Genomic DNA, 15,189 nt, shown 5'->3' on the forward strand with positions numbered 1-15,189 from the left:
GTGGGGGGGAGGGGAGCCTGGCAGGGAGGCCCCCGAGCTGCTGCCGGTGACATCTGGGCGGCTGTGCTGATCCCTGCGCGCTGACCTGGGGACTCCGGGTTCTGAGCTGTGACGCTGCTCTGGGTTGGCATCTCTCGGGGGTTGGTTCAGGGTTGGGGCCTCTGGGTTCTGAGTACCAGCGAGGACAGAGTGCTAGGAGGAGGGTGAGAGTGACTGAGGTCTTTGTGGGAGGAGGTGGGGCAGGAGGCGTGTGGCGGGCACGGGAGCACAGTTTGAGTTGCACTTTTATTGGAGGGGGGTTTCCCCCTGGGGGGTGGAGACGTCAGGGCCTCACTCCTTGTAGTGTGGCCACTCCTGGATGATTTCGTACAGCCGGTCGCCTGGAGAGAGCGTCTGCTGCACTTCCCGGTGCCCTTTGACCTCGTAGTTGGGAATCAGAGCTCCCTGAGCCACTCCGCAAGCCAGCAGACTCTTGGCCGCCCGGATGGCCCGGGGCGGGGGTGACCGCTCTGCGGGGGCAGAGGCAGGATTTAAGCTGGGGTCTCCTCAAAGGGCAGAGGTGGTGTGGGTAGTGGTTCCACTTGTGCCCTCCCAGCTTTGCCCGCTAGAACCCAGAACCCAGCCTGCCACTCCCCATCAGTGACTTAGCCTCTCTGTGCCTCAGTTTCCTCATCTGTGAAAGGAGAGAGTAGTGGCACCTGCCACAGAGCTATGGGACTGTAAAATGAGTTAGTGTATGTCAAGCCCTCGGAATGGTGCCTGGCCCAGCAGGTGCTGGCTGTCAGGATCATTGTCATGCTCCCCCTCTGTCCCTAGGCCTTCGGGCCTGCCCACAACAGTGATATTGTCAAGCACTTCTTAGGACTTTTCCATAGATTAACTCATCCTCATCCGAACCATGTGGTTGAAAGTTCTCATTATCCAAAAAGGAAGAAATGAGCCCTGACCGGTTTGGCTCAGTGGATAGAGCGTCGGCCTTCGGACTGAAGGGTCCCAGGTTCAATTCCGGTCAAGGGCATGTACCTTGGTTTCGGGCACATCCCCAGTAGGAGGTGTGCAGGAGGCAGCTGATTGATGTTTCTCTCTCATTGATGTTTCTAACTCTCTCTCCCTCTCCCTTCCTCTCTGTAAAAAATCAATAAAATATATTAAAAACAAACAAACAAACAAAAAGGAGGAAATGAGACTCAGAAAAGCAGTCACTTGTCCAAAGTCACAGAGCTTGTGGGTGGCCGAGCCTCTCCACAACTACACACCATGTTGTTCCCTCCTTTCCTGCCCCCGCCCCCGGCCCCGCCCGGCCATGGCGGCCCTGTCCTGACCGGTGGAACAGTCACTCACCCATGTAGTTGCCCATGAAGGTGATGCCGATGGCTCTGGGGTTCCAGGTGGGACCGGAGTGGTCACCCTTGATCTTCCAGCCTCGGCCCTCATACACGAGCCCGTCTTCTCCAATCAGGAAGCTGTGGGGGGTGAGGGAGACTGATGAATGAGAGAGGACTCCCTCCTCCGCTTGCCCTGCCCCTGCTCCTGCCACTCACAATTTCCCCTACACCCCTCTTCTCTCCAGTGATAGTGGCCCCTAAAATGCCAAGCACAGCTCTGGATGCACCGTTTTTCATCCTCACAGCAACCCATGAGTCACTATTGCCTCATTCTGTAGATAATCAGAGAGGCAGAGACACCTGCCCACAGTCACACAGCCAGTCAGGGGCAGAGGCAGGATTTTCACCCGGGTCCTCATGGCTCCCACCCCCAGGATCTGATGCCTTGCTCTCTCCTGCCTCCGGGAGGATGTGATGTCCTCTGAGGCAGGCGCTGCTGCCGCCCCCCTTGCAGCTGAGGAAGCAGACTTAGAAAGAGAGGTGACTGCCCAAGGTCATGCCCCAGAGCCCCGGCCTCAGAAATCTCCACTGAGAAGCTCCGGTGCCCTCACCCCAGCCTGCCTCCTGCTTCCGGCTGCCTGCTGGGGGTCAGGACCAGGGACCGAAGGGCTGGGCCACCACCAGACACGGACCCCGGGGCCCTAGCACCTGCCACAGGTTCCAATCCTGGCAGGTCTTAGACTCTCATCCAACACGTCCTGGTTGAGCGAGCCTGACCTGGCATGTTGGAATTAACCAGGTCAGCGTCTTTGGAGAAGCAGAACCTGCTCTCACTCCTCCCTGCTACCTCCACGCCCTGAGCTCTGGCCTTCAGGCACGAGGGGCTCCCCCCCTCACGCCCCAGCCTTCCCCTCTGCGGGCCCCCTAGTTTACTTCCTCAGCCCCCGCACCCCAGGCCGCCCGAGAGCCACCATAACCGGAAGCCTGCCCTTCAGAAGGAGCCCAGGTGGGTCTGGCTTCAGCTTCTGAGGCCCCCCTCAATCATTCTTGTTCATCACCTCTTTCACCCCCCGAGTTCGCTGTGCTGCCTTTGTCTCCCTGCCGGCCTTTAAGTCCGGTCGGGCTAGATTCCCATCCCAGCATTCCGCACGTGTGGCAGGTGCCTAACGGCATAGCCCACGGGTTTGGGGCTCCCGCTACACGCCCGGGGGTGTCCGAAGTGCGTGTGTGCCTTTAATGATCAGGTGGACCAGTCCCACTGACGGCAGAGGAGGAGGCCGAGCGAAGGCGTCAGCCTGCCGGGCCCAGGCAGCCCTCGCCGAGCTGGGGCCCGGGACCAGCCGCCTAACAAAGGCACCAGGCAGCCAGCACTTGGACTTCAGCCCCTCCGCGCCGCCCGGCATCCCGTGCTGCCTGCGCGCGCCCAGCCCGCTGTGTGACTGGGGAGAAGCGGCCGAGGAAGCTGCGCCGGTGCCAGCAGTGCGGGCCCCAAGACCGGCGGGTCCCGCGGTCCCCCAGCCCCCCCACCTCCCGCTCCCCGCACTTACTTGTAGGCCACGTCGCAATAGCCCTGTGTCCGCGCGTGGTAGTGCTGCACGTTCTGCGCTTGCTGCAGGCACAAGGCCGGGGTGTCGCAGGGGCTGCCCGCCGTGTGCGACACCACCACGTAGCGCACGGGCAGTGCCAGTTCCCGGGCGCACTCGGACGGCAGGGCCCTCCACTCTTTCCGGGGCACAATGGGGCCGCAGCAGGCCTCGTCTTCTATCGCCTTCTCCCCGAGTCCTGGGAGGGCGAGCAGGGCCCAGGCGAGCAGCGCGCAGAGCCGGGCCATGGCGAGCAGGGCGCGCAGGCTTGGCTAGGAGCGCAGGCTGCCCGGAGCGGCCCGTATATGCTGGGGCCTAAGGGCTTCCGGGGAAAGCCTTGCTTCACATCCTGGCAGGTTACGTGGGACCCCAGACCCCGCTTCCTTCTCTGGCCCGGCTGCAACAGGATGCGAGTGGTTGGGCCTGAGGGAAGTGGGGAAGGGGAACCCAGGAGAAAGTCAAGGGGCCCCTCACCCCGCTGAGAGTGGGGGCGGGGAGAGGCGCACCGGCCCCTGGCACTTAGCCCTGTGGTTTCTGGAAGACTCTCGGGGCCTGGATCCTTGCCCGCTTTGTCTCCTCCCAGTGGGGCATTGCACACCTCTCCAGAGAGAGCCCCAGGCCCCTTCCTTCTTCCTGCAGACACAACAGGCTGCCTGTGTTTTAGTTCTCCCATTCCCAACCCCAAACCCGAGGTCATTTAACCCTCTCAGCAAACCCAAGAGGTGAGTATGGAGAAGCCCATTTCACAGTTGAGTACACTGAGGCTGGGAGAAGGGAAGTCATGCTGCGGAGACATGGTACGTAATAGAGCCTGGTGGCCCAGAGCCTGGACTCAGAGCCAGGCTGCCTGCAGCTGAATTCTGGCCACATCCCAGTGTGTGGGCTCAGGCAAGTGACCCAGCCTTTCGGTGCCTCAGTTTCCCCCACCTGCAAAATGGGGGTGGTATTTAAAAATAGGGTCAGTGTGGGATTAAATGGGTTGACAGCGTTGAGCCTTCAGAGGATGCCTGACTTGTAGTGTCACTCCCAGTAAGCTCCACTGGGTCTTGAATTCATGTCTGTCCAGGTAGCAAGCAGCATGCTTTACGTGGGTGCCCCCACCGGCTCCATGCTGCACAGGAGGGGATCGGGGGCCCGGAGAGGAACAGTCGTTTGCCCAGCGCCAGTCAGTGGCTTGGGGCCACCTGTTGGGACAGAAGGCTTTCCTGGGGCTTCTGCTCTGCCAGGACCCCCTTCCCACTCCCCGCTAGAGACCGGGTGAGCTCAGAGCAGATTGCCTGGTTTGCTCATCCTCCTTTCCTGCTACTTTAGCTCTAAGGGGTCAATGGGAGATAAAAGAGAACATAGGTAATACTTTCAACAATGAAGATTAAAAAACAAGTTCTTAACAGATAGCCTGGGACAGACAGTACTTTCCTTCTTACAAGAAGGGAAAAGATCTTAAGGGGTGATCTGTGGCACTACATCTTTTCAGCTGAAGCTGAGGTCTTAAGAGAAATAAACGTGCTTTCATTTCTAAAGTCTTCATGCTTCCTGGGGGTGGGGGGAGAGATCAAGCGCCCGCTGAGTTCATCCCACAAGAAGCCATAACTTTATTCATGATAGAAACAGTACACATTCACACCAAGCTGCAGTAGCTCTTTTGAAACACACAGAGAAGGGTCCTCCTTTCTCGATGGTTCCAGTGGTAATTCCACAATAGCATTTGCAGTATCATCACTGTTGCTCTTCAGGGCTCGGACTGCCTTTGCTCTCGACACCTTTGCTTGCGACACGACCAATTCTCTGTCCTTCACGTCCACACCTGTTTCATCAGCATCGTCCTCTTCCCTCTCCTCTTGTCCAGCTGGAGCCTGTGTGTTTCCTTGAGTGTTTGAGACAGCGTCACCTTGAACTTGGGATTTCTCAGCAGCGGCTAGCTGTGCTCGCTGAGATAAATCCTCGATCTTGGCTTTCCCCCAAAACTACGTAGACCTCTGGCTTTGTGATGACAAAGAGGATATTCTTAGATTTCCGTCTGGGGACCTGGTAACCCCTGTAAGCTGTCCAAGACCCAGTTTGGACACAGCCTCCCGTGCCTGCTCTTCACTGGGGCTCTGTTTTGCTTTACTGACTGGTTCTTCATCGATTTCAGCTGCCCCGCCAGCCGGGATGGTTGTGTGGCGGCCGGTGTGGAATCTTGTTCCTCGAGCTCAAGTACACGGATGAACACACAGATCCAGAATTCAGTTGCAAGTTCTAGAGGTTATCTGCACTTCAGTGGGGGCTGAAGCCATTACCTGGATAAGATCACCTGGCAGGAGAAGTATAACAAACTGTGCTGATCCATCACTGTCAGATTCTATTCCAGATCCTGTCTCAGCCTGGGGCTGTGGCAACTCCTGCTCTGTAGCAGGAATGGTTTCTGTGGCTTCACCAGGCATTTTTTTGTGTGTGTGTGTGTGTCGGGGGGGTGGGGGGCGGGGGACACGGAACCAAGATGACTGCAGAAAGAGCTAGTTTATTCTTTTAATTTTTTATTTTTATTGATTTCAGAGAGGAAGGAAGAGGGAGAGAGAGAGATAGAAACATATATGATGAGAGAAGATCATGGATTGGCTGCCTGCTGCAAGTTCCCCACTGCGGATTGAGCCCACAACCCGGGCATGTACCCTTGACCGGAATTGAACCAGGATGCTTCAGTCCGCAGGCTGTGGCTCTATTCACTGAGCCAAACCAGCTAGGGCTGTTCATCTTTTCAAATCATTTTCCTGTTGGGCTTTTTATTTTACACTTTCTGTGTTTCCTATAATGCCTCAAGAAATCTCTCCACATTGATAAATCTTCATCTATTTTAAAAAATATTGTTATTTTTTGTGTTACTTTTACACCTTTACCTTGGCTAGCATTTATAATTGTATATGGCGTGAGGTAGGATCTAACTTTGTTTCCAAATGGCTGGTCATTTGTCCCAGCACCATTTATTAAATACTTAGACTTGGTTTTAAATTTTATTTTATTTATTTTAATTATTATTATTTTTAAATTCTCACCTGAGTATATTTTTCCACTGATTTTTTTTTTTTTTAAGAGAGAGTCGAAGAAAGAGGGAAGGACAGAGAGAAATATTGATGTGAGAGAAACACATCGATTAAGTTGCCTTCTGCACACGCCCTGACCAGGGCCCAGGCCCGGGAGGAGCCTGCAACCGAGGTATGTGCCCTTAACCAGAATCGAACCTGGGGCCCTTCAGTCTGCAGGTCGATGCTCTATCCACTGAGCCAAACCGGCTAGGGCAGACCTGGTTTTAAATTTTAGCTCTACCACTTATTTGCTGGAGGATCTCAGGCAATTGGGCAACATTTGACCTAACTGGCCACTTCCTTCTCGCAACACTCTCTTCCCTTAGCTTCTGTGTCGTAAGACTGCCTTGATTTTCCTTCTGCTTCTCTGGCTGGTCCTTTGCTCTTCCTTTCACTCATTCTTCCCTGTTTGTTATACTTCTCCTGCCAGGTGATCTTATCCAGGTAACGGCTTCAGCCCCCACTGAAGTGCAGATAACCTCTAGAACTTGCAACTGAATTCTGGATCCGTGTGTTCATCCGTGTACTTGACATCTCCCCTTGGATGTCCCAGAGGGACTTCAAATGCAAGATTCCCCCAATGGCTCACGAGTTATTCTTCCGAAATGAATCCTCTTCCAGGAGTCCCTGTCCAAGGGAATTATAAGATCACCTTCCAGTTACAAAAGCCACATCTGGCCCAGCGGGTTTGGCTCAGTGGATAGAGCGTCAGCCTGCGGACTGAAGGGGCCTGGGTTTGATTCCGGGCAAGGCCACATGCCTGGGTTGCAGGCTTGATCCCCAGTGTGGGGCGTGCAGGAGGCAGCCAACCAATGATTCTCTCTCATCATGGATGTTTCTCTCTCTCTCTCCCTCTCCCTTTCTCTCTGAAATCAATAAAAATGTATTTAAAAAAAAAAAGAGCCGAAACTGAGCACCATCCTTGACCAACCTCTATTCTCTTCCCTCTTGTTACTTGCACCCAAAACAATGGCCAGTACGTAGCAGGTGCTCAATAAATACCAAATGATTAAATGGATATTCAGTTCACCCCTAAGTCATGTTGCCGTTGCCTCTTAAATCTTTTAGGAATTGGCCCTCTTTTGTCTGTTTCCACTGTCTTCACCCTGGTCTTGTCACCATCTCCTAGCCCCTGGAGTTTGCTCCCGCCCCTTCTGCCCCCGCTCAGTGACCTCCCAGCATGCACCCTGGCCCCTGTGAGACCACAGCTCAGATCTGATCAGGTCTTTCCTGAAGGTTACCTTCAAAAACGAGCATAACCATTGTTGCTTGTCTCACTTTCGGTTCTTATAAGTATATTTCTTGTATCACATGATCTCACGCGTCTAGGGGAAATAATGAACAACATAAACTAATGAACAAAAACAGACCCGGAGACAGGGGAGCATCGATCAGACTGTCAAACCTCCGAGGGAAGGTAGGGGAGGGTGGGGGAAAAGGGGAGAGATCAACCAAAGGACTTGTGTGCTCGCATATAAGCCTAACCAGTGGTCACGGACAACAGGGGGGTGGGGGCATACGTGGGGAGGGGTTTGGGATGGGAATGGGGGGATGAGGACAAATATGTGATACCTTAATCAATAAAGAAATAAAAAAAACATTAAAAAAAAGGAGTCAACTTTTTCCTGTGGCTTCTCATGACTCTCAGGAAGGGTCCCGAGCTCCTCACCATGGCTGCCTTCACCCGCCTCACCTCGCTCACTCCCTCTTCCTGCGTCCCCCAGCCACCCGCCCTTCTGGCTGCCCTTGAAGATGCTTTGACTGCCCTGCCCCTGAGCGGACTTTTGTACATACTGTGCACAGCTTTAAATAGGAAGCTTGTGAAACCCAGGAACTTTGTACCTTAGCCTTCAGGTTATAAAACACGCAGCTAGCCTTTTGTAAATATTTGCACGCCAGGTTCCTTCATGATGATAAGACGATAATTATTAGGCGGGGGTGGTGGTGAGGTCTTCCCTTGTTGGAATTTTATCTAGTCTGCATCTTGCCAGCCTGAAATGGTGACGTGCACTTGTGAGCATTTACTGAAACGTTAGTCATTGGGAAGTTGTTCTATTGCCTTTCATCTTGGGGTTTTTCTAATAGGGAATTAAATTAGATTTACTCCTCAGAATGCTTTAGGAAGTTAACATTTTAAATATTTAACTTATCTACTGCCTTTATTGGGTCGTGTTACAGTTAATTCAGCCAGTATAAAGACTGACCAGGCTCTCTTGCAGTTAGTAAACAACACGTGTGTTCCTTGTTGTGTCGACAATGGTAGGAATGAGATTAAATGGTGGTTATAACAAGGGCAAGTGCAAAACACAATGCAGAGTTTTTATTTATTTTTTTCCTTGACATTCCCAAGCCTGGAATGCTCTCCCTGCTCACTTTCCTTTCCCCATCCTAACTGTCACTGACGATTCCTTCCCCGTTACCTCTGAGGAGGTGACCAATCCCCTTATTGGCTTTCCCTGCATGGTTTCTGCTCCTTCACATCTATCATAACTGTGGTTATTAACTTACCTGTGCAATCTTTTGATTCACTTCTGTCTCTGCTGTACAGTGAGGTCTATACGTGGGGTCATGGTATACTTTGTTGTCCAAACAGTGACACTTGAGAGTAAAAGAGGGAGGAGCTATTACTTATGCTGTGTCAACAGGTGTGCCTGGACCATCCCCACTAGCCCAGGACGGGCAATTTCCCCGTTTAAGGACGAAGAAGGGGCTATCAGGTCCCCTCTCCCTCCTCATTACCCCTCCCGTTGCTAGCCCATTGTTGGAGACCAATGCCTGTGAGTATCACACACGAAGCCGCCCTTCGTTTCTCCGTCTGTGAAATGGGCTTAAGGACCGCCCGTCCCTCACGGGGCAGTGGTAGGCCTCGGGCGGCCCTGGTGAGCATGTTCCTGGACGGGAGGGTACGGATGGAGGCCTCCGCACCCTGTTGCTAAGTCGGTGGAAGTTAGAATCAAGCCAACAGCGGCTGAATGCAATGCGTTTCCCTCTTCACAAAAGCACCCGCAAAAAGGCGAAGCAGAGAGATGTGTGCAAAGCAACAGTCCACACCCAGGGACTGTGGACCAGGCGCTTTCAAAAGGGATCTCCCTTTCAGCGGGAGACCTTGGTGCACGCTGGGGAGATGGTGGGAGGAGGGGAGCAGGCAGCCTTCTCCCACATTTGTTGACTCGGTCCCCCTTTTGGTCATTTGGGAAACTCACATGATAAATACCCATTTTTCCTTCTTCTCTATGGGGAGGGGGCTGCTCTCTATGGGGGAGGGGGCTGCTCTCTATGGGGAGGGTGCTGCTATCTATGGGGAGGGGGCTGCTCTCTATGGGGGAGGGGGCTGCTCTCTATGGGGAGGGTGCTGCTATCTATGGGGAGGGGGCTGCTCTCTATGGGGGAGGGGGCTGCTCTCTATGGGGAGGGTGCTGCTATCTATGGGGAGGGGGCTGCTCTCTATGGGGGAGGGGGCTGCTCTCTATGGGGAGGGTGCTGCTATCTATGGGGAGGGGGCTGCTCTCTATGGGGGAGGGGGCTGCTCTCTATGGGGGAGGGGACTGCTCTCTCTGGGGGCGGGGACTGCTCTCTATGGGGAGGGGACTGCTCTCTTTCGCTCCTGTCTGGGGTCTCCTCCCTTCCCCAGGCGAATGCCTCTGTTCACAAGATGCGCTCAGCCACCCTGCAGGCCACGTCCTATGAAGTCCCTCAGCGGAACGGAGGCGGGAAGACTCTTCTGGAACCTGGAATTGCTTAGAATTTTTTTGTTCCGTTAACCCTCACTGGAGGATATTTTCCCACTGACTTTTAAAGAGAGTGGAAGGGAGAGAGGGAGAGAGGGAGAGAGATAGAGAGAAACATTAATGTGAGAGAGACACATCGATTGGTTGCCTTCTGCAAGGAAGCTGGGGATTGAGCCCTTGACCAGGAATCAAACCCCTGACCCTTCGGTCCATGGGCCGATGCTCTAACCACTGTGAAAACTGGCCAGGATAGAATTCCTGGAGGCGTCTGGAGAGCAGGCTCCTGGATCCCAACCTGCAGCCCACCCCTCTTCTTTTTCAAATCCCCTTCCCCATCTTATCATGGGGCCTCCTGTGCACCTCATTCGCCTGCCCCAGATCTGTCTACAGCCCCTGAAATAGGGGCCCCTTGGGTTTAGGGGTGCACACCTGTCCCCCTTGCATCACTGACTCAGGGAAAGGCCCATGCCTGGGAGGAGGCTAGGGGCTGCCTGCTCTGGGAATTCTGGGGTCTTGAGGCCCAGAGCATGTCCAGCGCAAGGGGCCCATCTTGCTTCTGGGGATCCCTCGTCCTGTGGGCGAGACTCAGGCCTGAGTCTAAGGGCAGGATGGATGCTAATTCCTTTCCACACAACTTACTGACTGCCGGGGTCCAGCCCCAGCGGTCCAGGTGTCCCCAAAGGTGTGGACGGCGTTGGCGAAGAATGAAGGACACGGAGACAGCGTTCAGATGATCAGCATCATCAGGTTCTCACACTTGATTGCCCTGTTACAACTGTATTTATACTATTTGATTCTACAGGCATGCGTCTATAGTTACACCCTGGTATGTTTTGGTTCCCCCTTTGACCTTTTACAGTTTCTTGTTTTATGTTTACAGTTTCTTTTTTTTAAAAAACAATTTTTATTTATTTATTTATTTAATATATTTCTTTATTGATTTCAGAGAGGAAGGAAGGGAGAGGGAGAGAGAGATAGAAACATCAATGATGAGAGAGAATCATTGATTGGCTGCCTCCTGCATGCCCCCCACTGGGAATCAAGCCTGCAACCCGGGCATGTGCCCTTGGCCGGAATTGAACCCGGGACCCTTCAGTCCCTAGGCCAACGCTCTATCCACTGAGCCAAACCAGCTAGAGCATGTTTATGGTTCCTTGTGTGACCTTTGCTAAAAATCTTATTTCTATTTAGCTCTGCTGATTTTAATTTTATTTATTGCCTACGTTTCTACATTCAATCCTAAAGGTTAGTTTCCGTGTTCCATTATAAGGGCTAGTTTGTTATTTCTATTCTAAGGTTACTATGCTATTGCTCTACTGTTAAGCTATGAGGAAATAACTGAAGGAGGTTTTCCTATTCTGTGGCCTAAGTAAAGGTTAGGCAGCTTAAGCGTGATAATTCTTAGCTATGGTGATTCGCCACCTGTCTGGCACTTAGTTTAAGTCTTCCTGCTTGCATAGCTCACGTCAGATTTTTAGATAAGGAGCCTGCCTGCATTGTGAGCAGCGGTTTTTCTCTAGCTGTGTGACAGTTGTCCTTGTAGCCTTACTGGTGGTCTTCCGTGGCACTGCCCTGCGTCGGCGGGTTTTCAGGGGTAGAGGCTTTGGTACTTTCTCTGGTGGGTAGACCCCTGGGGGTGTGGGCCTAGTAAGTCCTAAATTTATTGCTAACAGTCTTAGTCTAAGTTTCGCATAAGTGGTACACGGTATTTCTGTGACACTAGGGGGTTTTACTGATTACATTCCCTTCCCTAGTCCTGTTAATCCCTAACTCTAGGGAAACATTCCCAGCTGGGGAAACAACCTTTCCCGGGGAGGTGGCTCTGGTAAAAACACATAGTGCTAAGAAAGGGAGCAAACATACTAAAAACAGTATGCCATATATACGCCAGGTCCCTTGGAACATATGCTGTGCAGATGTTTCTTCCTTGCAGCGACTGTGTCAAGCAGCAAGGATGGAATGGCTTCTGGCAACTGACCACCTACTGTGTGCTCCGCCTACCTGTTGAAGGTGCTGGCAATGTAGCTGTGAACAAAACAAAAGTTCCTTTTTTTTAAAAAAAATACTTTATTGATTTTTTACAGAGAGGAAGGGAGAGGGATAGAGAGTTAGAAACATCGATGAGAGAGAAACATCGATCAGCTGCCTCCTGCACACCCCCTACTGGGGATGTGCCCGCAACCAAGGTACATGCCCTTGACTGGAATCGAACCCGGGACCCTTCAGTCCGCAGGCCGATGCTCTATCCACTGAGCCAAAACCGGTCAGGGCAATACAGAAGTTCTTGCATCCACATTCTAGTGGGGAAGACAGACAGTAAAGAAAGAAAATAATACCTACTAAAAATATATACTTATTGCACGTGGTTGCCTATTAGCCTGGTGCCTGGCAGGGAACATGACCAGGGAGCATCATCAGCTGTGACCTTGGGATTGGCCCTTGCGCTGGGGAAAGGTTGCAGCATCCTTCGTTGCTGTTGCCTCCTTTGGCCGCCAGAGGGCGAGCGGCGGGCTGCTCTCTAATACTAACAGTATGAAGCAACTTAGAGCCAAGAGTATGGACGATCAAGCAGCACTTTGGTCCCTCAGATCTGTCTGAGTCTATAGCACCATTAGCCAGAGGCGGAGGGGGAGTGGGGTAAGAGAGGGAGAGAGAGAGGGAGAGGCTGTTGCAGGCAGAGCGATCAGGGTGAGCAAGGCATGGAGGAGAGAAGAGGCAGGGTAATGTTGTGGAACCATAAGAAACTTGATGTTGCTGGAGCGTGAAGGACCAGGGTGTGTGGGAAGCCAGGTCTGCAGAATTTCTGGGATTTGTCTGGCACACTGAGGGTCTCAACTTCATGCTGTGGGCACTGGGGAGCCAGAAGAGAATATAAGGATGAGAGTGATGTGAGCCACTTTGCATTTTAGAAATATATATTTTTATTGATTTCGGAGAGGAAGAGAGGGAGAGAGAGATGGCAACATCAATGATGAGGGAGAATCGTTGACCGGCTGCTCCTGCACGCCCCACACTGGGGATTGAGCCTGCAACCCGGGCATGTGCCCTGAGTGGGAATTGAACCGTGACCTTCTGGTTCATAGGTCGAAGCTCAATCTCTGAGCCACACCGGCCAGGCACCACTTTGCATTTAAAAAATATATATATTTTGCCGAAACCGGTTTGGCTCGGTGGATAGAGCGTCGGTCTGCGGACTGAAGGGTCCCAGGTTCGATTCCGGTCAAGGGCATGTACATTGGTTGCGGGCACATCCCCAGTGGGGGGTGTGCAGGAGGCAGCTGATTGATGTTTCTCTCTCATCGATGTTTCTAACTCTCTCTCCCTCTCCCTTCCTCTCTGTAAAAAATCAATAAAATATATTAAAAAATGCTGCAAGCTTAAGACTAAACAATGTCAGGCTGGGTTAAAAAGAAAAGAAGTGCACTCACATGTATTTGGCAAGTGACATAATGTAAATATATAACTTTTTTATGTGGTGTGAGGTGAGAGTCCAACTTCATTCTTTTGCAATTGTCCCAGCACCATTTGTGGAAGAGACCTACTCTTCTCCCATTGAATGAAGCTCAGCATTTGAATCCAAGAAATACTCATGTGGTTGTTGCACTAGAAACAAATTTAATTCATTTCAGGATCCAAAATATCAAAAAGTATATAGACTAAAACCTGAAGTTATGGCCCTAGCTGGTTTGGCTCAATGGATAGAGCGTCTGCCTATGGACTGAAGGGTCCCAGGTTCGATTACGGTCAAGGGCATGTAACTTGGTTGCGGGCTGTCCCCAGTAGGGGGTGTGCAGGAGGCAGCTGATTGATGTTTCTCTCTCATCGATGTTTCTAACTCTCTATCCCTCCCCCTTCCTCTCTGTAAAAAATCAATAAAAATATAAAAAAACACAAAACCTGAAGTTATGTATACATTAAGGAAAACAGAAGTTTATCACTGGAAACAATTTTGTAAGATAAAATTAAGTTTTGAAATCAAGGTGTGTGTGAGCCCTCTAACGTTGGTCTTGTTTTTCAAGATTTTTTTTTTTTTAGTCTCTCATAATTCCTTATGAATTTCAGAATCAGCTTGTCCATTTTTGCAAAAGGCTGTTGGTATTTGGATAGAGATTATATTGAACCTGTAGGTCACTGGGGAATATCATCATCTTCACACTATTAAATCTTCCAATCCATGAACATGGCTTTAATGTCTTTCAACAATGTTATGTGCTTTGCAGTGTATTGTTCTTCCACACATTTTGTTAAATTTATTCCTAAGTGTGTAAGTGGAATTGTTTTCTTAATTTGATTTTAGGATTCTTCATTGCTAGTGCTAGAAATACAACTAATTTTTGTGTGTTAATCTTGAATCCTTCAACTTTGTTAAGTTCTTTTATTAGGTCTAGTAGTTTGTGGATTTTTATAGGGTCTGCTATCTGCAAGATCTTTTTATAGAGATAGTTTTACTTCATGCAGTTTGGAGCCTTTTATTTCTTGTACTTGCCTAACTTTTCTGGCTAGAGCTTCCTATACACTGTTGAATAGCAGTCTTGCTGCTGCTGGATAGGTTTATAAATCCAGGTTCCCTAACCCTATGTTTTTCTTGGGACTTTCTAACACCATCTGGGGGTTGTTGTGGAGACTCCACCTTACAGCCTGGTAATGGTGGAAATCCCAGATCTTTATCTTTTGCCAAAGTGTGTGGAGATGGCTTCACAGTTTTATTTTTGTTGTGTTTGGCTGGAGTAGAGACGTTATTGTCTGAACATTTCCTGTCTTGCTAGTCTGTGCCTTTGCCGATCTTTTGGAGCATTTAAAATATCTGCATCTGTTGGTGTTTCCCAGGTGTGGCTTCTTCAGCTCTAAGTCTGGGATATTTTAGGCAAAAAGAAAATGAGACAATGGGTTGTGGGCATGCGTAGAGGAGACATGGTGGACAGACGTGCTCGCCTGCATGGGCATGGCAGATAGTGGGCAGTGTGCACACTGAGCGGTTGGCCTGGCTGCCCAGCACCCATATTCATGCCTATGGCGGTCTGGGCACTGCAGGGGCCCACAGGGGGTAGCCTGGGCCAGGTGGTGGTGGTGATAGCAGCAACAGAAGCAGCAGTTGTGGCAACAGTGGTGGTCACAGTATTACAATCAAGGGGGAGAAGAGGGCCCGTCATGGGGCAGCACTGGGACCTGTGGTGGGAGGCCAGCTCGCCCACCCATCCCTGGAGCACATCCCTGTGTCCACGCAAATAGCAATGCTTTGGCCTGAGGGGCAGGAGGAAATGCTAGTGCCCAGGCCGCGTTCTGCACTAGTAATTGTTACAAAAACAAAGTGTGCACAGGCCTTCCTGTTCTGAGACGAGAGAGAATGGACGAACTTATTCCTATTTCTCCCATTAAGTACACACATATTTCTTCCAGGCACATAAGTACCTGGGAATTACATACACGCAAACATAACAGAAGACTGAAAAATGAAGGTAAGAGGCAAACTGGCTGGGGGACTCAGAACCCA

At 51.2% G+C, this 15,189-nt stretch overlaps 1 protein-coding gene and 1 pseudogene across 2 annotated transcripts; both read right to left on the reverse strand.

The window, feature by feature from the left end:
• Nucleotides 1-176: 176 nt before the first annotated feature.
• PGLYRP1 (peptidoglycan recognition protein 1) lies at nucleotides 177-3,186 on the reverse strand. Its single transcript, XM_079760046.1, has 3 exons — nucleotides 2,873-3,186; nucleotides 1,342-1,463; nucleotides 177-509 (listed from the first exon to the last, which is right to left on the reverse strand). The coding sequence occupies exons 1-3, from the start codon at nucleotides 3,154-3,156 to the stop codon at nucleotides 331-333; spliced, it is 585 nt and encodes a 194-aa protein (XP_079616172.1). The 5' UTR covers nucleotides 3,157-3,186; the 3' UTR covers nucleotides 177-330.
• Nucleotides 3,187-4,500: 1,314 nt separating this feature from the next.
• Nucleotides 4,501-5,331, reverse strand: LOC307092532 (nascent polypeptide-associated complex subunit alpha-like; annotated as a pseudogene). Its single transcript has 2 exons — nucleotides 5,221-5,331; nucleotides 4,501-5,099 (listed from the first exon to the last, which is right to left on the reverse strand). The product of its transcript is annotated as a nascent polypeptide-associated complex subunit alpha-like (transcript).
• Between the last annotated feature and the right edge of the window lie 9,858 nt (nucleotides 5,332-15,189).

The sequence above is a fragment of the Cnephaeus nilssonii genome (assembly GCF_951640355.1).
Source record: "Cnephaeus nilssonii genome assembly, chromosome: 20".
Lineage (NCBI taxonomy): Eukaryota > Metazoa > Chordata > Mammalia > Chiroptera > Vespertilionidae > Cnephaeus > Cnephaeus nilssonii.